At 53.8% G+C, this 23,947-nt stretch overlaps 12 protein-coding genes across 12 annotated transcripts; 6 read left to right on the forward strand and 6 right to left on the reverse strand.

Annotated features, from left to right (window-relative positions):
- Window positions 1–2,444: 2,444 nt before the first annotated feature.
- On the reverse strand, window positions 2,445–2,759 carry DPH3 (Diphthamide biosynthesis protein 3; the record flags this gene model as incomplete). Its single annotated transcript, XM_083193877.1, has 2 exons — window positions 2,445–2,507; window positions 2,562–2,759. 2 exons carry the CDS (start codon window positions 2,757–2,759, stop codon window positions 2,445–2,447), a joined length of 261 nt encoding a protein of 86 aa, XP_083050825.1.
- A 520-nt stretch (window positions 2,760–3,279) lies between these two features.
- PXA2 (ATP-binding cassette long-chain fatty acid transporter PXA2) lies at window positions 3,280–5,634 on the forward strand (the record flags this gene model as incomplete). Its single annotated transcript, XM_083193878.1, has 4 exons — window positions 3,280–3,801; window positions 3,861–4,076; window positions 4,136–4,809; window positions 4,860–5,634. The coding sequence occupies 4 exons, from the start codon at window positions 3,280–3,282 to the stop codon at window positions 5,632–5,634; spliced, it is 2,187 nt and encodes a 728-aa protein (XP_083050826.1).
- Window positions 5,635–6,153: 519 nt separating this feature from the next.
- Window positions 6,154–7,601, reverse strand: ACO1O0_004440 (BRcat and Rcat domain-containing protein; the record flags this gene model as incomplete). Its single annotated transcript, XM_083193879.1, has 3 exons — window positions 6,154–6,247; window positions 6,462–6,932; window positions 7,378–7,601. The coding sequence occupies 3 exons, from the start codon at window positions 7,599–7,601 to the stop codon at window positions 6,154–6,156; spliced, it is 789 nt and encodes a 262-aa protein (XP_083050827.1).
- Window positions 7,602–8,219: 618 nt separating this feature from the next.
- ACO1O0_004441 (uncharacterized protein) lies at window positions 8,220–9,567 on the reverse strand (the record flags this gene model as incomplete). Its single annotated transcript, XM_083193880.1, has 3 exons — window positions 8,220–8,860; window positions 8,938–9,274; window positions 9,331–9,567. The coding sequence occupies 3 exons, from the start codon at window positions 9,565–9,567 to the stop codon at window positions 8,220–8,222; spliced, it is 1,215 nt and encodes a 404-aa protein (XP_083050828.1).
- Window positions 9,568–10,276: 709 nt separating this feature from the next.
- Window positions 10,277–12,247, forward strand: ACO1O0_004442 (Hsp70 family protein; the record flags this gene model as incomplete). Its single annotated transcript, XM_083193881.1, has 5 exons — window positions 10,277–10,545; window positions 10,611–11,196; window positions 11,246–11,776; window positions 11,906–12,146; window positions 12,210–12,247. 5 exons carry the CDS (start codon window positions 10,277–10,279, stop codon window positions 12,245–12,247), a joined length of 1,665 nt encoding a protein of 554 aa, XP_083050829.1.
- A 794-nt stretch (window positions 12,248–13,041) lies between these two features.
- On the reverse strand, window positions 13,042–14,210 carry CDC10 (septin CDC10; the record flags this gene model as incomplete). The annotated part of the gene is made up of 3 exons (XM_083193882.1): window positions 13,042–13,380; window positions 13,430–13,992; window positions 14,090–14,210. 3 exons carry the CDS (start codon window positions 14,208–14,210, stop codon window positions 13,042–13,044), a joined length of 1,023 nt encoding a protein of 340 aa, XP_083050830.1.
- A 730-nt stretch (window positions 14,211–14,940) lies between these two features.
- ACO1O0_004444 (mitochondrial 54S ribosomal protein bL32m) lies at window positions 14,941–15,384 on the forward strand (the record flags this gene model as incomplete). The annotated part of the gene is made up of 2 exons (XM_083193883.1): window positions 14,941–15,277; window positions 15,335–15,384. 2 exons carry the CDS (start codon window positions 14,941–14,943, stop codon window positions 15,382–15,384), a joined length of 387 nt encoding a protein of 128 aa, XP_083050831.1.
- Window positions 15,385–15,883: 499 nt separating this feature from the next.
- Window positions 15,884–17,011, forward strand: rec14 (WD40-repeat-containing domain protein; the record flags this gene model as incomplete). The annotated part of the gene is made up of 4 exons (XM_083193884.1): window positions 15,884–15,886; window positions 15,939–15,975; window positions 16,041–16,586; window positions 16,641–17,011. The coding sequence occupies 4 exons, from the start codon at window positions 15,884–15,886 to the stop codon at window positions 17,009–17,011; spliced, it is 957 nt and encodes a 318-aa protein (XP_083050832.1).
- Window positions 17,012–17,470: 459 nt separating this feature from the next.
- ACO1O0_004446 (DNA polymerase delta, subunit 4-domain-containing protein) lies at window positions 17,471–18,128 on the forward strand (the record flags this gene model as incomplete). Its single annotated transcript, XM_083193885.1, has 2 exons — window positions 17,471–17,896; window positions 17,952–18,128. 2 exons carry the CDS (start codon window positions 17,471–17,473, stop codon window positions 18,126–18,128), a joined length of 603 nt encoding a protein of 200 aa, XP_083050833.1.
- Window positions 18,129–18,448: 320 nt separating this feature from the next.
- ACO1O0_004447 (queuosine 5'-phosphate N-glycosylase/hydrolase) lies at window positions 18,449–19,614 on the reverse strand (the record flags this gene model as incomplete). The annotated part of the gene is made up of 3 exons (XM_083193886.1): window positions 18,449–18,928; window positions 18,982–19,136; window positions 19,203–19,614. The coding sequence occupies 3 exons, from the start codon at window positions 19,612–19,614 to the stop codon at window positions 18,449–18,451; spliced, it is 1,047 nt and encodes a 348-aa protein (XP_083050834.1).
- A 682-nt stretch (window positions 19,615–20,296) lies between these two features.
- UBA2 (E1 ubiquitin-activating protein UBA2) lies at window positions 20,297–22,762 on the forward strand (the record flags this gene model as incomplete). Its single annotated transcript, XM_083193887.1, has 7 exons — window positions 20,297–20,560; window positions 20,667–20,837; window positions 20,892–21,253; window positions 21,308–21,369; window positions 21,423–22,003; window positions 22,053–22,314; window positions 22,395–22,762. The coding sequence occupies 7 exons, from the start codon at window positions 20,297–20,299 to the stop codon at window positions 22,760–22,762; spliced, it is 2,070 nt and encodes a 689-aa protein (XP_083050835.1).
- A 206-nt stretch (window positions 22,763–22,968) lies between these two features.
- Window positions 22,969–23,921, reverse strand: ACO1O0_004449 (SDR family NAD(P)-dependent oxidoreductase; the record flags this gene model as incomplete). Its single annotated transcript, XM_083193888.1, has 5 exons — window positions 22,969–22,992; window positions 23,120–23,166; window positions 23,272–23,358; window positions 23,420–23,585; window positions 23,646–23,921. The coding sequence occupies 5 exons, from the start codon at window positions 23,919–23,921 to the stop codon at window positions 22,969–22,971; spliced, it is 600 nt and encodes a 199-aa protein (XP_083050836.1).
- Between the last annotated feature and the right edge of the window lie 26 nt (window positions 23,922–23,947).

Raw genomic sequence — 23,947 nt, forward strand, 5'->3', positions numbered from 1 at the left:
TGGATCTTGGATAACACTGACAAGGGGGGAAATTCCACAAGGGTCGAGGACACGAGGTCTCGGTGTTGCAGCTGCTAGCCTGCTGCTTCACACCACCTTGAGATCGGCGATGCACGTTGGGCCTTGGGTTATTGTCCAACGTAACCAATGCGGCCCGCATTTGCTATCTCTGCTGCTGTTCTTCTGTTCCTCTGCGAACGGGCTGCATTATGGGTCGACGGCATCAGTATTAGCTTCATGCACGATTGACTGAATTCGCTGCATGTGTCTCGTATTATGCCACAATATGCTATGTAGCAGTCAGCACCTCGTGCCGCAGTCTCAGTCTCGTCAATTGCATCAGAGACAGAAGGCTGTCGGCAGCCCTTTCCACTGGCTACAACTGCATATTTCGTGCTCGTATGTACTATTGTTATTCTATTATTACTCGTACTACTACATCCGTGCTATCGTACGCGTACGCATAGCCTGTAGGACGGGCCTGGACGTCTGGCAGACTGACGGCTGAGGAGTCGGCTGCTCAACGGACGGGCTGTTGACGGCCTGCGACTCACAGGAGGCCAGTCAACGACGACCGTCTTGCTCCATCTGCCCCATCTGCCGCGTTTGCCCTTTGGGCCCATCACGCCCCATCATCACACCAGTGACCAGCAGACTCACCAGTGGCACCGAGTCTGACACCACCGTTCGGCAGTCGACGAGGCACGGCGAGAGTAGCAAGTTAGCAACCTGGTTGGTATCCGCATTGTGGACCGGGGTCAGGGGTAGCACCGTTGTATTGCCTCAACTCGGAAAGGGCTCGACCGAGTCCCCACGGCCAAGGTCAGACAAGGTCAGACCTTAATCGCGCTGCAACCCTCTTCCAAAGCGTCCAAAGCGTCCGAAGTGGTTCCAAGATCCAGTTATTGCCTTGGTGCTGCCCAGCTCCATCTGGCCCAGATCAAGCTTCACCTCTCTCGTTTCCCCCCCCCTGTGCCCACAAACAACAAAAAGACGCCGGACGTCATAATACGCAACTTCCTGCTCTGTACGGAGTATTCCATACGTCTTCCGATTTGGTTGCTATTCATAAGTCGCCCGCTCCCAACCCTGGCTCTTGAACGAAAGCTGCTGTGCAGCCAAACAACCACATCGTCCCACGTCGAACACTCAGACCACACTGCTTGCTTGCTACACGTGCTAGCACTCTCAGTCCTGTCCCCGCTGGAGAAGATATTCCGCCAAGAAAAACGATATTAGCTCCCGAGTCGCCAAAAGCTTGGCCAAGATACATTTCAAGATGCGTCCTGCTCAGCTATTACTCGCCGTTGCCGGTGCTATCGTCGCCCAGGCCAGCTCTGTCGCCATCGTCCAGGGCGAGACCACCGTGACGGTAAAATGCGATGATGCCACAACGACGCCCGGAAGCTCCTGGACCCCAACCAGCTCGTCAAGTTGGTCCACGTTGAAGCCCACGCCTGGGTTCCTCAACACAACTAGTATGGCTTTCCACCCTTGGTATCTGGTTTATACGCGCGGTACTGACCAACGATTGTAGCCGTCACCACCCCAACCGACGCCTCAACGGCACCACCCGACGAGACGGGAGCGAACCCCCCTGGTCCCACAGCTGGTGCCATCCACCAGCCGATGCAGGCCTCAATGGCTGGACTGTTGGGGTTCGTGATTGTCGGGCTCATCGCGGTATGAGGTGGCGGGGTGCTGGGGGAGGGGGAAAGCAGTTTTCGTACCTGCATGTACGCAGCGTTGATTTGCGGTAGAACCGCCGAACATTGATACCTTGGGAACGGATTGGCGTTGAGTTGATACCACGGCCTACTGTCGGCAAACCCGATGGCTGCTAGTTAATCTTTGAATAGTAATGAATTAAATAGATCCTATCCGGAAACAGAGATAGATATGTGCCCATTGCGTAGCACTGAGTTGACTATGGGTGTCTTGCTGGTCAAAGCTGATTTGGATACATAATCTCTAGCGATTGTCTTGAGGGTCGCTGCCTCATCTAACCATGGGGTTCCTCATATTTCTAGGCGCAAGGCCTCTGGCGGCGTCTGGGCACTGAGACAAGAGGTTTGGGATGCTGGAATCTGGGACATTCCCTTAACATTGGCCTGCTCCTCATGGTAGTGCGAGGTCGACGGTATAGCTGGTATGGGCGGGCCTTGTTATGAGCCCTCCCATCTCTCGTAGAGGATATCTACTGTTGTCTTTGGCTCGCCTTGATGCATAAAGCAGCGGGCGCCATCTCCAAGGGACAATCGCGTATGCGCAAAGTAACCTGGGGTGGCGTGGCTGGTGCTTTGGGTGCAAGGCGACCTTGTAGTCCCGTCTTGCCCTTAAAGGCCCATCCCGTGGTGTAGAGACGGCGGTCTCGGGGAACCAAATTCTTGGTGCGGACTCGTGAATTCTCTCCATGGTGTTATACACCACAGTCATTTGAACGCTCAGGCGGTGACAGCAATCGGGGCGCCTGAGTCACCGGCCGGAGGCGGTTTGGGAAGATCATCCTGGAGGCACGTTAGTCCATCCTCTCAAGTTCTGATATCTAGGGGAAAACCCACGAGGTCAAAGATGACGCGAATCATCAGGCTGCAGCTGGGGCAGACGGCAATATCCTGCTCGTCGCGAAGGTCGTCCAGGGCGATCTGGAAGCGGTCGCCGCAGGGGCAAGGGTAGTGGTAGAGCTGGAGAGCCTCGTCGAAGGTCATGTCTTCGATCTCAATCTCGTCATAGATGGAAAGGTTCTCGTCGTCGGACATGGTGACGGCGTTGAAGTTGCGTAGACTAGACAGAAACTTTGGGGCAGTGTGTAAGAGCAAGTGGTTGAAGTGGAAGACCCAAGGGTGTGCGACGCCCCGCGATGGAGGGAAAAAATTTACCCCACAGATGTGGCTGTGCGATGCACACATGTGGCTTGGGCCTAGCAGGTGTGGCTGGAATCACATGCTGGCCGACAATGCGTGGGGGAGCAATGCGGTCAGCAGCGTTCCAGTGCGTTTAAACCGAGGAGCTCACACGTCAAGCTGGTCATCGTGACCATGTGCCGAGACAACCACGTTGCTTCCTCCCATCATCGCCTGCTACCCTCCACTCCCTACCCCAGATGAAGCCCGCTCTGGGGACGCCCGTTATCAATTGCGACTTTGGTTGAGCCTGGATTCTGGGTTTTGGTTTTGGATTCTGGGTCCTGGAGTTCCCGCCGACGGATGCGCTCCTGAGTCCTGAATCTCCCGATCCATCGCCTCCATCGCGTCTCTTCCAGGGACGACGACACCCAACATGGCTGGCCAGTCCAAGCTCCCGTTTATGAGGGACCGCACCGTGCGCAGCATTGTCATGGACCTCACGCGCCTCTACCTCTCCCACCGCACCCGCATCTCGCGCGCCATCTGGATCACCCTCTTCGTCGCCCTCGCCAACCGCATCCGCCATGCCATCTCCGAGCAGAAGGCCGCCTCTGCGCGAGACGCCGCCCAGCGCGCTGCCCGCCGCGGCACAACTTCTACCAGTGCTGGTGCCCCCGGCGAGACGCCCCGCAAGAAGGTAGAGCTGAACCGCGAGTTCTTCCGCTCGCTGCTGCGCCTGCTCAAGATCACCATCCCCGGTTGGCGGAGCAAGGAGACGAGGTTGCTCATCAGCCACAGCTTCTTTTTGGTCCTGCGCACCCTCATCAGTGTGCGCGTGGCCGAGATGGACGGAGCTATTGTCAAGGCGCTGGTCAAAGGCAAGGGCAAGGAGTTCCTCAAGCGCATCTTGTGGTGGATGATCATCGCTGTCCCCGCTACTTTCACCAACTCCATGGTAAGAAAGCCCTCAGTCATGTGCGATCGTGCCCTGTAACACTCGCTGATATCTGGCAGCTGTCATACCACCAAGCAGAGCTGTCCCTGAAGTACAGGACGAGACTTACCCAGCACATCCACGACAAGTACCTCTCCAAGCTTACATTCTACGGCCTCTCTGCGCTCGACGACCGGATAAAGAACCCCGACCAGCTGATTGCCGTCGATGTCTCCAAATTCTCCAATAGTCTGGCTGAACTATACAGCAACCTCGCCAAGCCGCTGTTAGACGTGGTAAGTAAATGGATCCGTGCACAAGATTCATGGGGCTTGTTTAACTGACTGGCCTTTAGACAATATACACCTGGTCTTTGTCCCGGAGCGTTGGTGGTGAAGGCGTCGTCTTCATGTCGCTCCTTGTGCAGCTCTCCGCCAACGTTATGCGCGCACTAACGCCGCCGTTCGGCAAGTACGTGGCTGACGAGGCCAGGCTGGAGGGCGAGTTCCGATTCCAGCATTCCCGCCTGATCGACCACAGCGAGGAGGTTGCCCTGTACGGAGGTCACGATGCGGAGAAGGACACCCTTGACAAGGGCTACTTCACCCTCATCAAGCACGTCAACTACATCCTGAGGAGGCGATTCTACCACGGATTTATGGAGGACTTCGTTATCAAGTACTTCTGGGGCGCCCTTGGTCTGCTGCTCTGCAGTGTCCCCGTCTTCGTCAAGATCCCCGGCCAGGTAGCCATGAACATGGGTGACAGGACCGAGTCGTTTGTCACCAACAGGCGCATGCTGCTATCCGCGTCTGACGCCTTTGGCCGCATCATGTTCTCGTACCGTGAGATTATGGAGCTGGCAGGATACACCTCGCGTGTGGCTTCCTTGCTGGATGTCATGGATGATATTCAGTCTGGCCACTTTGAGAAGAAGCTCGTCTCGTCTTCAGGCATTGAGGACAACGAGGCGGTTCTCAAGGGCCGCGGCACTATCCACGAGAGCAAGGACATTACCTTTATCGACGTGTAGGTCTCCATTCAACGTGACTGACAATTTTCTTTGCTAACTTGACCAGGCCCATCATCTCGCCCAATGGTGACGTCCTCGTCAAGGCGCTGTCCTTCTCTCTCAAGCACGGTGACCATCTGCTCATTGTTGGTCCCAACGGCTGCGGCAAGTCATCTCTCTTCCGTATCCTCGGAGGTCTGTGGCCTGTATACGGCGGCACCGTCTACAAGCCCCCCTTCAGCGCCATCTTTTACATCCCTCAGCGACCGTATCTCTCTCGCGGCTCTCTCCGCCAGCAGATCATCTACCCCGACTCCCTGCGCCAGATGCGCGTCCGGGGTGTCACCGACGCCGACCTCCTGTCTATCCTCAAGATCTTGGGCCTCGAGCACCTCGTCGACCTGTACGACGAGGGTTGGGACGCTGAGGCCGAGTGGCGCGACGTGCTCTCGGGCGGCCTGCAGCAGCGCGTTGCCATGGCCCGCCTGTTCTACCACCGCCCGCGGTACGCCATCCTCGACGAGTGCACCAGCAGCGTCACGCTCGACACGGAGAAGACCATGTACGACAACGCCAAGGCCCTCGGCATCACCCTCATGACGGTCAGCCACCGCCGCAGCCTGTGGAAGTACCACACCCACATCCTCCAGTTCGACGGCCAGGGCAACTACGTCTTCACCAAGCTCGACGCCGACAGGCGCCTCAAGCTCGAGGACGAGAAGGAGGACCTCGACGTGCGTCTGCGCCAGGTCCCTGAGCTCGAGAGGAGGATGGCCGAACTCGAGGAGGCGAGGGGCGAAGCGGCGAGGGCCGAGCTCGAGGTCGAGACCGAGGCTGCGTAGAGAGTAGTGGTCGGCCGGCTAGTCAGGCTGTGTGGAGGAGTTGTACACTTATACCCCCCGTGATGGGCTACTGATATACCAGCAAGCAAGCATGTACGTTTAGGAACACTACACGCATAATCTTTGTGTTCTCAAGTCATGACCTTATAGAAATGCCAAAATTGTCATCATTCTTGTCTCGCGATTGCTGCTAGAATATACCGTCCGTCTACCCGATTTGGTCCCATCCGCATCGCCGTGACCAGAGTCACTCAATTTCTTTCTCGTCTGTCTCCCAATCATCTGACTTGCTCTCATCTATCGTACCCTCATCTATCAGCTGATTGGGGTGGAAACGACAAAACTCTTCGTGGACGCTATTATCTTTGTCTATGATTTCCCGGTGATCGGCACCGCACTCGTAGCAAAATTCGTGTCTACACTGGGAGCCTTGGGAGGTCAGTAACGCTCTCGAAAAAGGGGCCAAAATTTGCCATTTCTCTCCATGCGGCCGTCCAAGGTCAGTTGTTGAAGCTGCATTCAGGTGGCGTCTACCGAGCGCGTCCTGTGCAAGTGTGTCCCCGACCCCAAGGCTTCGCGCAGATCCAGCAGAACTGGTTTTGGCACCTGGTGCCTGGTCAAGTTAGCTTTGACTTGGAAAGGCATCCAGATGGGATCTTGAATGTAAATGCGTGTGTAGGACGCACCCATATGTCCCGAGCGCGGGGGAAATATATCTTGGACAGAGACGACTGAGAAAGGGGCTCAACTTACAAGTCATGTGTGCACTAGAACAGTCAGTATCACTCGTCGCTTTTTTTTTGGGCTGGAAATGGTTTGACACTCACCAACCTCCGTTCTTCTCGATGGCCCAGTGGCATTGAGGGCAAGGCTTGGTCGTACGGTGGACAGTGTCTTTGCTCATCTCCTCCTCCATCTTTATCTTCGCCGCATTCCGTCGATTCAGGTCCATCATCTCCTTCCTTTCTCGTTCCTTCGCCTCACGATCCCTGGCTACCGGATCCTCGGCCTCTGGAGCAATATCAGCGTCAGTCTGACCCTCCGACTCGTCCCGCTTCCGTTCGAGCCTCGATTTGAAGCCTTCCGGGTCCTTCTTCAGCCGGTCAAACTCGTCGCAGGTCAGGTCCTCGTGCCAGGCGTTCTGGTGGTGGAAGCAAGATCGGTGTCCGTAGTGTCTACATGTCACAATCGGATGGTCGTTGCCAGACTCGTGAATCTGGCCAAAGCCGCAGCCTCCCGTGCACCAGACAAAGTTCTCTACCTCGCCCACGGAGGCTCGGAGGACCAAGGTTTCATACCTTGCTGGATGTTAGTCCCCGACCTTGTGTCATGAAAGAGGAGGGGTTGTGGGTTTACCGGACGAATGTCTCCTCATCGGCGTGTCTCTGTACATCCATGTATTCCAGCCGCTGCTGACACTCTGGGCAACGGATCTCGGTCCATAATTTGCTCTCCAGATCTGATCTTATCGAGGACGATACGCATGCGGAGCAGGTCTGTGGCTCGTGGGCGCAGAGAATTGAGACAGGAAGCTGAGGGAACTCTTCGGAGACTTTTGTTTCCGAACACACGACGCACTCCATTTAGCTGGGAGAGGAGCTCTGAGTGCGAGGTTGGTCCGATGACTTTAGGTCGAATTCGAAATCCGCCAGAATGGAGTCTGCAGCAGGGGAATAGAAGCTTTTTCTCCGGTTGGAACCCCGATCCATGTTTTCCCGCGAAGATGATGGTGTTCCTTCACACAAGGATGTTTCTGATTCTAGGAGGTCATTCAAGAGTGACGGGTTCGTCTTGTATCGGAACGGCGTGCGTGCATCATTGTCCACGTTGTCGTTAGCACGACTCAGAGGAGACAAGGAACCGTTTAATCTAGCCTCCATTGCTGCATCTTGGTCTCTTTCAAAATCAAAATCCGCAAGGATGGACGGATTCAAGGCCCTGTAGAAGCCCAGATTGGTTGCTCTCATCTTTGTGGCGTAGACGCTGCTCTCCTGTGGACAAACAGAAGTGGGTGGATATAGAGACAAAGTTGAAGATGGTCGACGAAACTGATAGAAGCGAGGTACTTAGGTAGTACAATGGGGTTGGAAATGGAAGAAAGCGAATGAAAGGCTGGTGGAAGAAAGCAAGGAATCTTGCAGGATGCTGAGCTCGCAATGCAGTGGCTGGGATTCAGGGAAATGAGAAAGATAAGTGAGGGTTGGGTGACGGCATTTCACCACGATAGATAAAGAGAAAGGCAGAGATACCTGAGAAATACCCGAGGAGCAACTGGCCCAGAGAGCTAGTGAGTGCTTGAGTTGGTGGACAAGCGCTCGCCAGCGAAGAAGCCAACGGCGAGCGGTGCTTGCCTCGGATATTGACCCTTCCTAGTAGTTGCCGTTAGATGCCAAAGACCCCAAGAGTTGAGGCAAGATCACAGTTTTTATTTTAAAATAGTCCTTTTACCTATTCCTCAGCCCCTGGAAAACTTCAGATATTTCCCTTAGGCGTTTTAGAGGTACAATACGTTCACCCTACCAGCGATGCCATCGCAGAGCCTTTCACCCGCCCAGAGAATGAAATCTTAGACCCCCTGATACTCGTCACTTATGGAAAGCCCATAGTTGCCACCTTTCCGGTCTCCTCTCGGACCAGTTGAGAAGATGACAGGCGTAAGAACCAACTTTCCCCTCGCAGAAGTCTTGACGCTGCTCATTGGTGCCCCATCCGACAAGTGTCCGTTGTTTGCGTAGGACCACGGCGTCGCCGGTCTTATTCTTCTGTCCAATACGACGCATGAACAGCCCTGGGACAATAGTGCAGACGTAGAAAAGCCTCTCTTCAACCTCCTCCCGCGAGAGATTGGCACCCATCTTGGAGAGATTCAAGGTCTTCCTGTTCTGAAGCAGGTCCTCAGTGTCCATGGTGTCCAGAGATGTGAAGAACTCTCGGACGGTCGAAATGTGGCCGGGTCGAGTCTCAACGCAGTAAATTTCCGTTTCTTTCCAACACTGGTGAACAGACGTCAGAAGCTTTTCGTTTAGCTTCATGGATGGCAAGACGCAGCGTTGTTTGACTTCTTTGACGAGCCGCGCATGACTTTCTGGTTCGCGAAATATGGCCAGGATGTCTGCTAGCTCCTGTGAAAGTTCCCGCCCTCGTTTTCGGCGCATGTCTTCAAAGCCGGGTGCCGAGACCAGGGCATTATATGCTTCAGCTTTCCAGCTGCGAACGGAAAACAAGTCTTACCCTTCCCGTCAGTTTATGTTCCCTTATACTCGAACGGTGCCCCAATGGGACCAGGTAAAACATGTCACTCACCTCGGTTCGGCTCAACCGCCGTCGTCAAAGAATCCTCAATGAGTCGAATGGTTTTTGTGTAGTTAAGAATGCAGCCATAAAGGTTGCTTTCAATGACATTGTCCCATAAATGTCTCAAGATCAGAGCGACAAGGATATCCTCGTCAGTCTCAACGTAACCGGAGGCATTGACTAGGTCAGTCTGCTTTCCAATGGCTGCCTGGAAGCTCTTGACATCTCCCGGCCTTCGGTCGGCCATTTTCAAGATCTTGCGGACCCCGATCTCCTGGTCATCGAGCCAAGGTTTCATCAACTGGGCCACCAAATCTTGAACTGACCCAACAAGATCATCGTAGTCCTGGTGAATGATGAGCTTCGGGTTGTATAACCTTATCGGGGTCATGGTCCGCCTACCCTTCCCACCTCGTCGGGGGTCAAGTCTCTCAGATAGGGCTGGAGATTGAAGATGTGTGTCTGAGCGGAGTCTAGCTGATCCTTCAGGTGGCGGTTCTCCTCCCAAAGTGCCTGCCCCTCCTTTGTGAGCGTCTCCAGAATTGATTGAAGGCTGACTGCCGTTTGCAAATGCCCGTCTATCAAGTCTCTAGCTCTCTCGAGACTGTTCTCAAAGTCCGGGGTGCTTTGAGACGCCATGATGTCAGCGCCGCCTTTGTCTTGTATAGTTATTCTAGCGATACCGGGTGGGAGAAAGGAGGGGAGAGAGGAGGGGAGAAGCAGTGAGATGGGGGAAGGAGAGAGAGGGAAGTGGGCGGCGAGAGTCCCAAGTGGTGCAAACAAACAGAGGGACTCCATATACAATAAATTCTTTACTGAATATATAAGGAATAAGGTAGGTACTTATACCGGGGAATCTGAGGTCTTCTTTACCTGACCATTCTGTTGTCAAGAGAAGCTGACAAGCAGCTGCTGTCACTGCTGCCGGCTGGCAGCCCGCAGGCAGGAGCCACACGCAAGCAATCGCGGGTGCTCTTCTTCCAGTTTCCATCTAAATTTTCTTTCAAATGCTTTTCACCTCTTCTAAATCCCAGGCTCATGTCTTGACTCTTTCCTCATTTGCTTACGGGACACCATCAGGAGTAGGAGCTACACCCTTTTCCTGGTCGGCCTCATCTCTCCCTCTCACAACACATCCAACCGCTGCTCAGAGAGAAGAGCTCTTCCGCAGATGACTCTCTGAAGGATTTGGAGCCATTCCTATCCTCTCAAAGGTATTATGTTCCGGGGAAGAATTCGTCCCTTGTCAAGAGCCTGTCCAGTCCACCGCCCTGATCTCTAAGAACGGAGTCATCCGCGAAAAGTTGTTTCTTTCGCCACTGAAACTTGAGACTAATAAGTTTTATAGATGGATCTTAATTTCAGTGAGCGTAAGCTCATCGTCGGCATCGATTTCGGGACTACCTATTCTGGTGTGGCCTGGGCAGAGACCAAACGGCCGGACAGGCTAACGGCAGTCACCACTTGGCCCATCAGCAAGTTGATTGCCGAAGGCGAATCGTCTGACAAGGTGCCTACAAAGCTGAGATACACCCCAGGCGGCGGGGACGAGCCGGAATGGGGTTTTGCAATTTCAGCCACCGCTCCTAATGAGGAGGTTATCGAATGGTTCAAGTTGTGAGTCTTCTACAATCCTACTCCAATCGGCGGCACTCACTTATAATCTCATGATTGTTATCTAGGGATCTTGACCCTTCCATTGCACCCCAAGATCGCTCAAAGTCCAAGGACCAAGCCCGGCAGGGACGTGGTCCCGATCAGCTTGTTGCTGATTACATGTCGCTCCTGGGCAATCATCTCATGTACACAATGCGCGAGAAGCTGGGAAAGAGCGTTGTGGAAAGCATCCCCATGGAGTTTGTCGTCACTGTGCCTGCCATTTGGAGTGAGCTGGCCAAGGAAAAGACCCGGCTTGCATTTCTTCGGGCCCCCATCATTGGCACCTCAAAGTGGCCCGTCCACCTTGTGTCAGAGCCCGAGGCAGCGGCGCTGTACGCCTTGAACGGCATGGCCCCTCACAGGCTCAAGATTGGCAACACTATCATTGTGGTGGACGCCGGCGGAGGCACCGTGGATCTCATATCCTATACCATCGTCACATTGGACCCGACCCTCGAGATCGAGGAGGCAGCTCCTGGTTCAGGGGGTCTCTGCGGATCTACCTACCTGAATCAGCGGTTTGCTAAGTTTCTCAAGGCCAAACTAGGCAAACTAGACGGCTTTGACGATGAGGTTATGAGCGAGGCTATGGAAATTTTCGAGAAAAAGGTGAATCCTACGCATTTGCTCCTGAATCAAATACTAACATGATTTGTAGGTCAAAAGACACTTCACAACAAATACCCCTAACGAAGAGACCTTCATCATTCCCGTAGGCGGCCTCTCCAATGACAAGGAGCTGGGAATTAACCGTGGCCGCTACGCACTAAAAGCCTCCGACGTCCGCGTCATCTTTGAGCCTGTCGTTCAAGAAGTAGTCAAGCTCGTAAAGGAGCAGATTGCCGCAACTAAGACCTCTATCCGTGCAGTCCTTCTGGTCGGTGGATTCGGCGCATCCAGCTACCTCAAAGAAAGCCTCCGCCACGTCATCAAAAAGGAGACTGAAATCATGCAGCCACCCAAGGCGTGGCAGGCTGTTGTCCAGGGTGCAGTCATGAAGGGCCTCGCGAACATTGCACCAGAGGCGGCCAAAGTCGCAGTACGAAACCGCAAGGCCAGAAGAAGCTATGGAGTCCAACTAGACACAGCTTTTAATGACACAGATCATGGCCACCTCGATCATGACAAATATTGGGATGCGAAAGAAGAAATATACCGCGTTTCTATTATGCAGTGGTTTGTGAAGAGGGTGCGTTTCCGTTGTGGCTATGGTTGATAAATACTAACTCGATGCCCACCACATCAGGGTGAACAAGTTTCCGAAAAAACTCCCAGCATTATTGACTACTCCCACTGGAATCCAGTAAGCAGTTGCCAGCCAAAAATGTTGGCTATGGACATCTACAGCGACTATGCCAATCGAAAGCTCAAGGGTCAGGTCATTCAGAGGGACGAGCATGTGCGACAACTCTCAAAGGTACAAGGAGATATCAGCCACATCCCCGAATCACATCTACCGAGAAAAATTGGGAAAGACGGGATCACCTACTATAAGTTCAGTTGCCAGATCCGGGCGGTGTTCCAGTCTGCTTCTACGCGCTACTCACTCTGGTACGATGGTAAGTGCTTTCAAGCACAACAATAAACGAACGGCTTAGAACTAATAGACTCTATGTGCTTAGGAAAGGAATACGATACGATTACGTGCGAGTACGTCTGAAAGATTCCGTGGGGCTTCAATAGGGGCCCCCTCGAATCTATCGAGTCTCGCTTCCGTGTCACCGAGGACTACTATGATACGAGTGGAGACCAACAGCCTACTAGAGCAATGTCTAGCTCAGCTCCCACCAAGTCCGGGCTAGCCATGAGAGTAGAAAATGAAGGAAGGGATCGCCGATGAACGTTGGTGGAGATAGGAGAAAGCAAGTAGCAAATGACAGAATACTACGGCTCAGGCTCCATTTACGACAATCCTCGTTCAATTATAGATGCACGTGTATTGCACAAGCTACTGTTGATCGTCCACTCTGCGGGGCAACATTTCAGTATTCTAGAGCGAGTGGGATTGATGTGATTAAAGCATAAGAAAGTGGTAAAATAGCTCTTGGGGTAATACTAAAGACAAAGTAAAAAAATCCCGTTTGGAGGCGTCCGGCTGCATACAAAAATTGAAGGAACATAGGAACGCCCAAGCCGAAACAAATACCGGGTGAACAAGACATGTATCCGTCAGGCCAATACCGTCTTCATTTCCCTTTTTATTTTTCAATGCCGCTTGTGCCATACCTTCACCTCCCATATTAGCGGAAAATCGGATAGATGCTTAATCGAAGCGCCAGGCCATGTCAGTCTAGACGGCTGCTGTTGATAACGGGACCACCGCCCAGGTGTCACCACATACACCGGTCCGAGCGAGATCCAAAGGCCGTGAATAATTGCAAACCATTCTGATCCTAAGAGACTCCTTTGCTCATTCGCCAGCTCGCCTGCTCAAGACCAAGAACAGAGCTCGGCTTAGTAACCATTCATGGTCACCCGGTGAGAGTTGCGGCTCAGCTCGCGGTCGGCCGAGGGGCTGATGGGCCGGCTGCCACCGCCGCCACCACCATGAGCGCTGCTCTCCTTCAGGGCCAGCAGCTGCTTGGCACGGAAGGTCTCGTAGTGGGTCTGCGAGGTCGTCTCAATGAGGTCTTGCAGGTGGGTGCGGAGCAGGAAGTCCCGGAGGTAGATAAACTCGCAGTGCTTCTCATCCTCGACGTTGATGACACCCCACCTATTCTGGCGACCACGGACCTGCTTGCCGTCGACAATAATGTTCTTCTCAGAACCGACAACGGCGAAGGGGACAAGGCTCTGCTCAAATTAGTCGTGCACCTCAGACACCATACTGGATGTTGCATACCTTGATCTTTCCGTTCAAGGCACGCTCCTCATCGTCAAACTCATCGTTGTCGTAGGGGAACATCTTGAGATTGTGGAAAGCAAACTCCTCCTTGATACGCTCCTTGAACTCCTGGCGCTCCTCCACGGTCAGGGTGTCAGCCTTGGCAATGACAGGGACGACATTGACGACATCGGACAGCTTCTTCAGGACGACAATATCAATGGGCTTGAGGGAGTGGCCGGAAGGCTGGATGAAGAAGAGGCAGGCGTGGATACGGGTGTCCTGGATGTAGCGCTCTCGTTGGGCCGTGAGCTCCTTTCGCAAGTATGCGGAGTGCTGATCCTTGATATACTTGACGATGGGGTCCCAGCACCGGTCGTTGTTGACCAGATCACCATAGCCGGGGGTGTCGACAATGTTGAGCCGCAGGCGGACGCTGTTCTCCTCAATGATGTGGGAAACGGCCTGGATCTCTGTGGTGGAGCGAATGGGCTCATCGGGCTGCATGCGACCCTTGGAGTCCATGAGGTGCGAAGCGAAGATGGTGTTGATCAGGGTCGACTTTCCGAGTCCAGTCTGGCCTAGATTGCAGAATCAAGGTCAGTAATGAGCTCCAATTGCGAGCCGAGCGGAGCTAGACCGATAGACCGCGCGGCTGGGGAGACGTGTCCAACGTACCAACGCAGATGACATTGAACTGGAAACCACGCTTCAGGAGCTTGCGCTCAATCTGAGACGTGATGCTGTCGAAACCGACATGGCTGTTGGGGTAGATGGTGGTAGGGGGAACGGTCGCCATCTTGTCGTGGTGATCTTTAAGGAGTTGGGAGGCGGAGCTGGCTGAGGTGCTGGTATGCCGTAGAATACGGAAGACTGCTTGCTCTCTATTCCAAGAAAAGAGTCTGGAGGAGAACTGAGCAGACTGAGGAGCACACGCGTGTGTGCTGCGCGTGAACAATAAGCAGCAAGGAGCTGTAGACGAGGTCGAGATGGAAGGTTGTGATGGGAAGCAGAGTGACAAGACAAGCCCAACAAGCAAGCACTTCAGAGGAGACGGCAACTTTTTTGGGCCCCTTCTCTCCCGTCCACTGGTCTTTCCGTGCCTCCAGCACACCAGCAGCAATAATTTCAGTGCTGGGGGGAGGTGCAGGGACCAAGAAAGGGGGAGAGGACAGGGGTAAGCCAGCTGTCTCAAAACGCCATTGGTTAAAATTGGGTCCGTGCACCCCAAAGCCTCTGATTGGCCCACCGGCACATTGATCTCTCTTGGGGTCGGCAGACTTTTGAGAATCTACGCGAAACTCGTGATCTCAAGCTCCAAAAGCTGCAATTCGATAATCATTTCGCAACGCGCGGCGCCCCGCAATCGACCGACTTGAGCCGCACTGTCTTTGTCGCCTTTACGGTCCATCAGCCACCCTCTTGCCTGCTTAGGTCAACACATCCCTCCCGGGTAGTGCATCCCGTCCGCCCTCGACCGAACCTCCCGCCGAAACGCAGTAGCCATTGAGCTCCTTCGAACCGTCACCATGGCTGCCGTCGCTGCTCCTCTTATCCCTCGCCTCGTGGCCCCCAGTTTCCCCTTCGTCTCGCGCTGGGCAACCTTCTATACCACCCGCTACAGCCTCCGGATCCTGCCGTCGCTCTCCATTGCTCTGCCTGGCATCAGTCTGAACATCCCGGGACTCCTGGGAGATATCTGGGAAGGCATCCTACGAGCCGTGCCGAAAAACAAGACGTCCCACTCCCGCAAAAGACACAGACAGATGGCAGGAAAGGCGCTTAAGGACGTGAACAGTCTGTGCAGATGCCCCGGGTGCGGTGCGATTAAGAGGACACATCGGCTGTGCCAGCACTGCCTCGAAGGTTTGTTTCCCAGCGAAGGGCTGCCACTTGCATATGCTGATACTCATTTTCTTGTAGACATGAGGAGGATATGGCGCCAGGACTCGAACCCGCCTCCATTGGCCTGAGAAGGAAGAATTTGTACGATTTTGTATACATCCTAGGGTCGACTCCTCACTGGGAGAACTTGTATTAGTCTCGATGGGAGGATGCATAGAGCTGGAGTTGGGATTGTTTTTTACTTGTACAAATACATAAAATACGTCTTTGGGTCTTTGCACTTCAGTCTGCTCTGCTCTAACCCGGCACGAAGTTGTGTCAAGCGGCGGTAGATATTAGGCTATCCCTGTGTGCCAGCCGTCAATCATGGGCAATTAATTTACCAAACCCGAATTACTCCATAAATGAATAGAGAATGAACACCCAAACATCACTCTAATTTCAATTTCGTCAAGTGAAATTGTGATGCGAGATGGGCACAGTATCATTGTTCGGACTACTACTATTAGGTTGCTGGCGAGATTTCATGACATCAAAACGTCTCGACACCCCACCAGCCTCACTCCTTCCCCCAGACTCCTTCAATCACAACATAGCCAAGCCCCAACAGCTCCATGAAAATTGAAGATGGTAGGTCAATCTAATAATGTGATCAGAATCACCATGCTTACTATCCTTCCAGTCGAAGCAATATTTAACCACGCATACCGTGGACAATGGTGAGCACATCGAAAAACGATACCCCGCCATCGTCATGAAAGAGAGATCAAGCTGATTCTCCCAGCTCACATCACTGACATTTTCGCGCTGGCAACGACGCCGAGAGCTGTCATTTCTGGAAGCGGTTCCTCTACACTCCATGTCCACGACACGACCGACCCGTCCTTCCCGCTCAAGCAGTCCATCTCAGACGCCCATAAGCTAGGCTGCCACCACATCGCCACCTCCCGAGACGGCCGCGTCGCTGCTAGTGCTGGTTTCGGTGGCGAGGTGAAGCTCTGGGCGCTCAACAGTGACACTGGCGAATGGAGCCTCAGCGGCGAGGTCGCGACGTCGTCCAACAAGCCCGGTGAGGCTTGGGCGCTGGCGCTGAGCGAAGATGGAAAGTACCTGGCTGCCACGACCAACGACGGCCGTATCAACGTCTGGGACATTTCGAGTGAGAGCAAGCCAAAAATCCAGGAGTACGAGACGGGGAGCCCCGGTTCGGGAAGCTTCGGCATGTGCGTCGATCTGAGTAGAGACGGCATGTACACAGCCAGCGGGCACCAGAACGGAGCCGTCTACATCTTCAACAATGAAACTGGGAGGATCAAATTTTCTCTATCAGGTATGGCCGTCCGAACGACCCGCTCGTGCGGTGAGCATGGCTAACATAACACAGGTCTAGCAAAGCCTGTCCGCTCCGTCGCATTCTCCCCCGGAAACAGCAGGCTGGCCGCGGCTGGCGATGCCGGGATTATCGCAATTTACGACATGAAGCACGGCGAGCATGTTGGAAACTTGACGGGCCACGCATCGTGGATCACGATGGTGGACTGGAGCGACAGTGGTGAATTCCTTCTCAGCGCGTCGATGGACGGCAAGGTCAAGGTATGGTCTATCGAGCGCAACGCCTGTGTCGCGACACATAGCGAGACGGACAAGGCTCTCTGGGCGGCCAAATGGCTCCCGAAAACGGGGAAAAGCGAGATGTTCTGCACAGCAGGGTCAAACAGGAGTATCTCGTTCTACCGGGAGGCCACGGGTGGTTAGAACAGACCTGTGAACGGCAGAGTTACTAAATAATGTCCCCTTCCAATCCTAGATTCATCGGCTTTTCGCTTTCAGGGGAAAACTGTCAGGGGAAAAAAATGTCAAAGTCATCGGCCTGATACATGCTCTGATGTTACTCTACCCAACTGACCTCTCAAGAGGATCACGTGACATCGCTCCAGACTCGCGTTGCCCCGCCAAAGTTCAGGCAACGCCTTGTCATAATGTGGCTTTCTCCCAGAGTCCCAGCTACCCGGGGTTCACTGTCCCAATTCACCGTCAAGCAATCACATGCGCTTTGTGGGCATTCTCCCAGCGTTGTTGGGTTTCTTATACTCTCAAGATACATCCTTCTGATACTTGATACGATAATTATTCTCTTTCGGTCTCTTTCAACCGGCGTATCTCTCAATAGCTCAACCAACACCTCGTCATCAAACTTTCATCGTTCAGTCTGAAATGCCTACCACCAGACGGTCCGCAGGCACCGCTCGGGGTCGCACAGCCCCGACAAAGGGACAATCGACTCTTAGCTTCCACAGCAAGGTCACCAAAAATGTGCCAAATGACGCCAAGAAAGCCGTTGCCTCCCCCGCCGTCGCGAAGGTTGAGCTGCCCACGGAGGAGTCCGTTACGGATGAGGTGGATGACGTAGTCGAGCCCGACACCAAGGAGGACTCGGAGGACGAGGCCGAGGCCGAGGCAGAACCCGAGGTTCCACAGAAGTCGGAGTCGGAGCTTAGGGCTGAGAAAGTCACGGACGCCCAGATCGACACGTACTGGAAGTCAATTGAGAAGCAGCGGATCGCGCCCAGAGTCCATCAGGAGGATGTGTCGACCAATGAGAAGATCTTACGGTATTTCGACGTGAGCTCGCACTACGGGGTAAGTCTTTCCATAACCATAACTATAAAACTCTCTGACAGGATCAACACTGCAGCCCTGCATCGGCATAGATAGGACGAAGCGCTGGCATCGAGCTGAGCGCCTTGGGCTGAACCCTCCCATTGAGGTCCTCGCGGTACTCATGAGGGAGGATGAGAAGACGAATAGGGGCTTCCAGAAAGCTCATATGGACAAGATAATGAACTCCATTGCCGTTGGGTCGGGATTGTGAGCTTTTGAATCCGTTGTACGACCGGAATTTTGGCGAACTGTGGCGTATTTGGATGGAGTTGGTGGTTTTACGAACAACGAAGATGTGCTTTGATTGCTGCGCTCATTGTACAAGTACTAGTCATTTCTGCTTATTCATTGGCTCCGTTGCTTCGACATGAAATTGAAGATTTGAGACCCCCACCCAGACTCTTCCGAGATTGTTCGAGAGGTTAATACCATATGCTCCTCGTCCGGTGGTGAGGAAGCGTTTCCTTTCCTTCTCTTTCCATTTCTTTCATAGTGTCATACAGAAAGAAGTCGATTAGAATAGCGTTGATTTCAGACTCGGGGTGCTGCCTTTTGATTTCTCTCCTGATCAGCTCCACACACCAGATGCTGCATGCTGTTGTTTGTTAGCCGGTCGTCCGAGAGCGCATAATGCGAGAAGATGAGCTCACCCCGGAGTTGCATCTCCCAACGTCCGCCGCTCTCCAGTAAGTGTTTGTCCTTGATTGCCGCAGCCACGGTCGGACTGCAGTAGAGCGCACCCAGGGATATGAGGATCTGCGGTATACGGTAGTCGGCAAAGATGGTGATCTTGTCAATGTCGTGGAACTCGCCGTATGACTCGCCGTCGAAGCATGCCCACAGGTCCGCCACAAATATCTGAGCTCGCTTCAGGAAACGGACGGACTTGGTGCGGCCTTCGTATGTGTGTTCGTCGCGGAAGCACCCAAATTCCTGTGCGAGTATGTTGACAAGACGAGCTGCTGAGCCCTCCGCGGCGGAGACGAGGTTGACGGCAGAGCTGCCGTAGCGCTGCCCAAACATTAGGCTTGATGGCAGTAAGAAGGGAAAATAGACTAAGATACCTCATAGAGAATTTGGCTGGCCTCTTGAAGGCAGTCTAGGCGTTCTTTTATCATGGGCATCTCCTCGTCTGTGGTCGACCGGAAGATGTGCCTCAACGATTCGAGGTTACACCTCTCCTCATCCTGCCAGTAATGCGGGTCCGTGATGGGTATTCCTATAGATAATAGTCAGACCGGCACCAAGGTGAGAACGTGTAAGCATATTAGATCATGGGACCAACCCTCATCTAGAGCTCGCTGCAGAGAAGCTACCAAACTCCAGTACCCCGTCCAGTGCTTCCCCTTATACTCAACGGCAAACCTCTCATCATCTGGAAGGTCTGACCAAAAGGAGAAGTTGAGGAGATCCATTGTGAATATGAAGGCAACGGTGCTCTCATCCTTAGTCTTGGGGTGGAGCATGTGCTCAGACCACGACGACGTCGAGTACCCCTTCTCGCACATCTTGAGATATATGGTCTCGGCGGCGTTCTTGGACGCGCGCATATCGAGGGCCACGTCGATACAGTTGTCGTAGATGTGCTCGCATCCCTCGAGAACCCCTGTTTCCGGCTCTTCGTCTACAGTGAGCGGGCCCTGTAGATGCTGGCGGAGCAGCTCCAGGAGTTCGGGGTCTGCCTCATCGTCGGACATGGCGCAAGAATCACGGACTTGTTAGAGGGGTAATGGTAGATGGGCAAGCAAACACTGAGCTAATGGATTGGCACGGGTCAATGGCTTGTGACGGAGTGAATGGTTCAGGAGTAGGGGGAAGAGTTGTGTGTGAAAATCAGTCGTGGCCTCGTGGGGCGAGCACCAAGGTGATATTCATGGTGCAGCGCACCCCCGGATCACCGGAAGAAGGCGCTGATTCACGAGCCTTAGGAAGGACGCCCACGTTGGCATGTTTCGGGAATGGAACACTCTTAACACTGGCACACCATTCGGTGTTTGGTCGTGGAATCAGCCTGCATTCACCTTGATGCTTCTCTCCCTCCAGTCTCGGAGGTACGTACCACCGTTCACTGGCGTTCTGATCAGTGGTCACGCAAGTCCAGCACCTCGAGGTCTGGCGCAGTTGGTCCCAGATCGACCAGGCGGCCAATCATAGAGCGGGGAACCAACGCTAAGCTGCCACCCCTGTGCCGTCCGACCATGACCTCGCATCGCACCTTCACTCGCGCAGCACCTCGACCTCAGATCGAAGGGCCTCTGCAGCCATTCTGCCTCTCTTTTCCTCTGCAACACCTCCTCGCGACCGCATTCCCACCGTGTCGACTCACAATAAACCAATTATACATCTACGCCGAGCGCTTCCCGAGCGGTGACGACGGCCATGGGCGACACGAGCACCAACGAGGCTGGCGAAGCTCCTGCGCCTCTGGCTGGTGATGCTTCTGCGCCCTCGCAGCAAGAACAGCAGCAACCACCACAGCAGCAGCAGACGCAACCTCAGAAACTCCAACAATCTCAACAGCAACAGGCGCCGCAAGCTCGACCAGCTGCTAATCAACCACTGCAGCGTCGCCCCCAGGTCGCGCCGCGCGACAGGTTCTACCATCAGTCGCTTGGTGCATCGCTCAACTCCAGCGTGAAGCATGTACGTTTTCCCGCTCGTCCGATTTCCCATGCTTTTATTCTCGGAAAGATAGCTGGGCAGTTGGATACCCTCTGTTTTTGACCCAGCGCTGACGGTGGTCGCATAGGCACGTGTGCTCATGGTCGGAGCCGGCGGCATCGGCTGCGAACTGTTGAAGAACCTCGTCCTCTGCGGCTTTGGGGAGATCCACGTCGTCGACCTCGATACAATTGATCTGTCTAACCTGAACCGCCAATTCCTCTTTCGACATGAACACATCAAGAAGTCAAAGGCTTTGGTATAGATGCCTTGACGCCCCTCGTTAAATTGGGCTACTGCTGACGATCTACAGGTGGCTAAGGACGCGGCGCAAAAATTCAACCCGAAAGCACAGATCGTTGCTCACCACGCGAACATCAAGGATACACAATTCAATGTGTCTTGGTTCCGCCAGTTCAAGGTGGTCTTCAATGCTCTGGATAATTTGGAGGCAAGGCGACATGTGAACAAGATGTGCCTGGCGGCCGATGTGCCACTGGTGGAGAGCGGTACGACCGGTTTCAACGGCCAGGTCCAGGTAATCAAGAAAGGAGTCACGGCCTGCTACGACTGTACTCCGAAGGAGGCGCCCAAGTCGTTCCCGGTTTGCACCATTCGAAGCACCCCTAGCCAGCCGATTCACTGCATCGTTTGGGCTAAAAGCTACCTGCTCAAGTTGGTAACCTAGGAATCCCATCTCCTAGAATTGCTCGACTGACAGCTTCACAGTGAAATATTTGGTACCAGTGAAGACCAGGCCGTCTTTGACCACTCAGAGGATGCGGATAATGGTGAGCTCATTTTATGCCCTCCCACTTTGAATATCGTGCTCATGCTAGAGAAGCAAACGAAATTGAAGAGCTAAAGCGAGAATCCGACGCACTCAAGAAGATTCGGCAAGCTGTGGGCACCTCGGAATTCCCCCAAATGCTATTTGAAAAAGTCTTCAATGCCGACATCGAAAGGCTGCGCTCCGTAGAAGACATGTGGAAGTCACGGCGGGCACCAGAACCGCTCAAGTATGAGACACTGATTGCACAGGCCAAAGAAGCGGCCGAATCCAAGTCGGAGGTTCTAGCCGATGGCCAGAAAGTATGGTCTCTAGAGGAGAGCCTAGTTGTCTTCAACGATAGTCTAGAGCGGTTGAGCAAGCGTCTTCTCGAACTGAAGAAGGCAAAGGATGCATCGGCACCGGATCCTGTGATCAGCTTCGACAAGGACGACGAAGACACGCTTGATTTTGTGGCATCAAGTGCCAACATTCGGTCCACTATTTTCGGCATCGAGCGCAAGTCGCGCTTCGATATCAAGCAAATGGCAGGGAATATCATCCCTGCGATCGCCACCACCAATGCTATCGTGGCCGGATTGTGCGTTCTCCAGGCATTCAAGGTCCTGAAAGGGGAGTACTCCCAAGCCAAGGAGGTGAGTTTTCACTGTATTCAGGTTCAGGTCCATCTTCTCACAAACCCAGGTCTTTTTGACACCATTCGCACCGGCGAGGTTGCTTGCGCCCGACAAGTCACGAGAACCGAATCCCGCCTGTCCAGTCTGCGGAGTTTTCAACACCACCGTTACAGTTGACCCCTCACGAACTACTCTCGATGATCTCGTGGAGGGCTTGATAAAGAAGCACCTCGGTTTCGGAGAAAAGGAGCTCGTTCTGAACAATGAAGTCGGTGTCCTCTATGACCCCGACGAGACGGACAACCTGCCAAAGAAGTTGGACGAGCTCGGTAAGTCGTTCTTTCTATCGTATAACTAGCTTCATAGGACTGACACCTAGAAGGCATCAAAGACGGCAGCTTTTTGACAGTAATTGACGAGGACGACGAGGACCCTTGGGTTAACGTTGTCATCAGCGTTGAGGAAGGGTATGGCCGCCCCCTATGCCGAGACATGGTCCACAGGGAGCTGACGGTGTATAGAACTCTTGGAGGCGACGAGCCACCGTACAAATCTTCGGACGCAGCAAACCCAGCAATCCCCCGGAAACCCAAGAAAGAAGCTCTAGCGGAGGCAAATGGTCATCTAATCGAGAATGGAGCGCCCAAGGGTGTCAAGCGGCCGCACCCAGACGACGAGGTTCAGCCCACGAAGAAGGCTAAGGTTGCTGAATCGACAGACGACGATGTCGTACTTGTCGAGGATGTCGATGGCGCCATCGTGATTGGCGACGACTGAGGCTGTCAAGCTTCGAGAATATATAACGCGATATCTGAAGCGCGTTCTTCATGCGGCACTCAACCCGCCGTCAAGATTTAGAACACAGTTATTGGCAAAACCATTCGAGGCCAGAAATACAGCGGCGTCGGCAACTTCGGCGGGGGTTGCCACCCGACGAACTGGGGTATTTTGGAGATATTTCTCCTTCAGATTTGGCCGCAAGTCTACGAGATGCGTTTGTACATTAGCTGTTTGTACGAGAGGATTCCATTTTAGGGCAACATCGGGCGAGCAAATGGATTTTGGGAGAGAAAAGGGGGTGCACATACTATCCCACATGGGGCTCTCAACCCAGCCTGGGAGGAGAGCATTTACACGGACCGCGCGGGCGGCCATTTCGAGGCAGAGGGCGCCGGTGAGGCCTGATAGATGTGATCAGCATTGGCCACATGTCCTCCCCATCATAAATGAGAAAGATAGCACACGTTCACGCTTCGGGTAATTAGAAGAAGCAATTGCCGACGTACCAACAACTCCCGCCTTAGCGGCGGCATATGCAGCGGCTCCCGCTGCGGGTTTAGTCGCCATAAGACTTGACACATTGATGATGCAACCTTATTTCCCCAGTGAGCATGACGCGATTACCATGGGCGAAGATGGACCCGCTACACATACCTTTGTCCTGGACCTTGGCGTACTTGCAAGCCAGCATGGTGGCAGTGAGGTTGGTGTTGAGAATATCATTGATTTCAGAATCAGAGGTCCGCTTGAGGATAGTCGTCTGGGATATTCCCGCGCAGTTGACGAGAATATCAACTGGACCTACTGCGTCTATCTGCGCCTAAAGTTTACTGTTAGCTACATCCACCCAAGGTCGACTAACTGGAGCGAGGCTTCTTACATCCTGGGACTTGGGGGCAAAGACGGCCTGTATGCCGCTCGCAGATGAGACGTCCAGCCTGATGAAGCGGTGCTGGGAAGGCCTGTCTGGTTGGGCACCCGGGGTTGGCTGATATGGAGTGAGCTGTGGCTCGAGCCTGGAACGGACGTCGATGGCGGTGCGGCCGAGGAGCGAGAGGACAGCACCCTGGGAGGCGAAGGCTTTGGCGATGCTGGAGCCTATGATACCTGTGGCGCCAACAATGGCGCAGTGTTTTCCTGCGAAGCGGAGAGCCATGGCGGAACTTGAATGTGGGATCCCCA

The sequence above is a fragment of the Amphichorda felina genome, assembly GCF_050947745.1.
Source record: "Amphichorda felina strain 45539 chromosome Unknown scaffold_4, whole genome shotgun sequence".
Taxonomy (NCBI): Eukaryota; Fungi; Ascomycota; class Sordariomycetes; order Hypocreales; family Bionectriaceae; genus Amphichorda; species Amphichorda felina.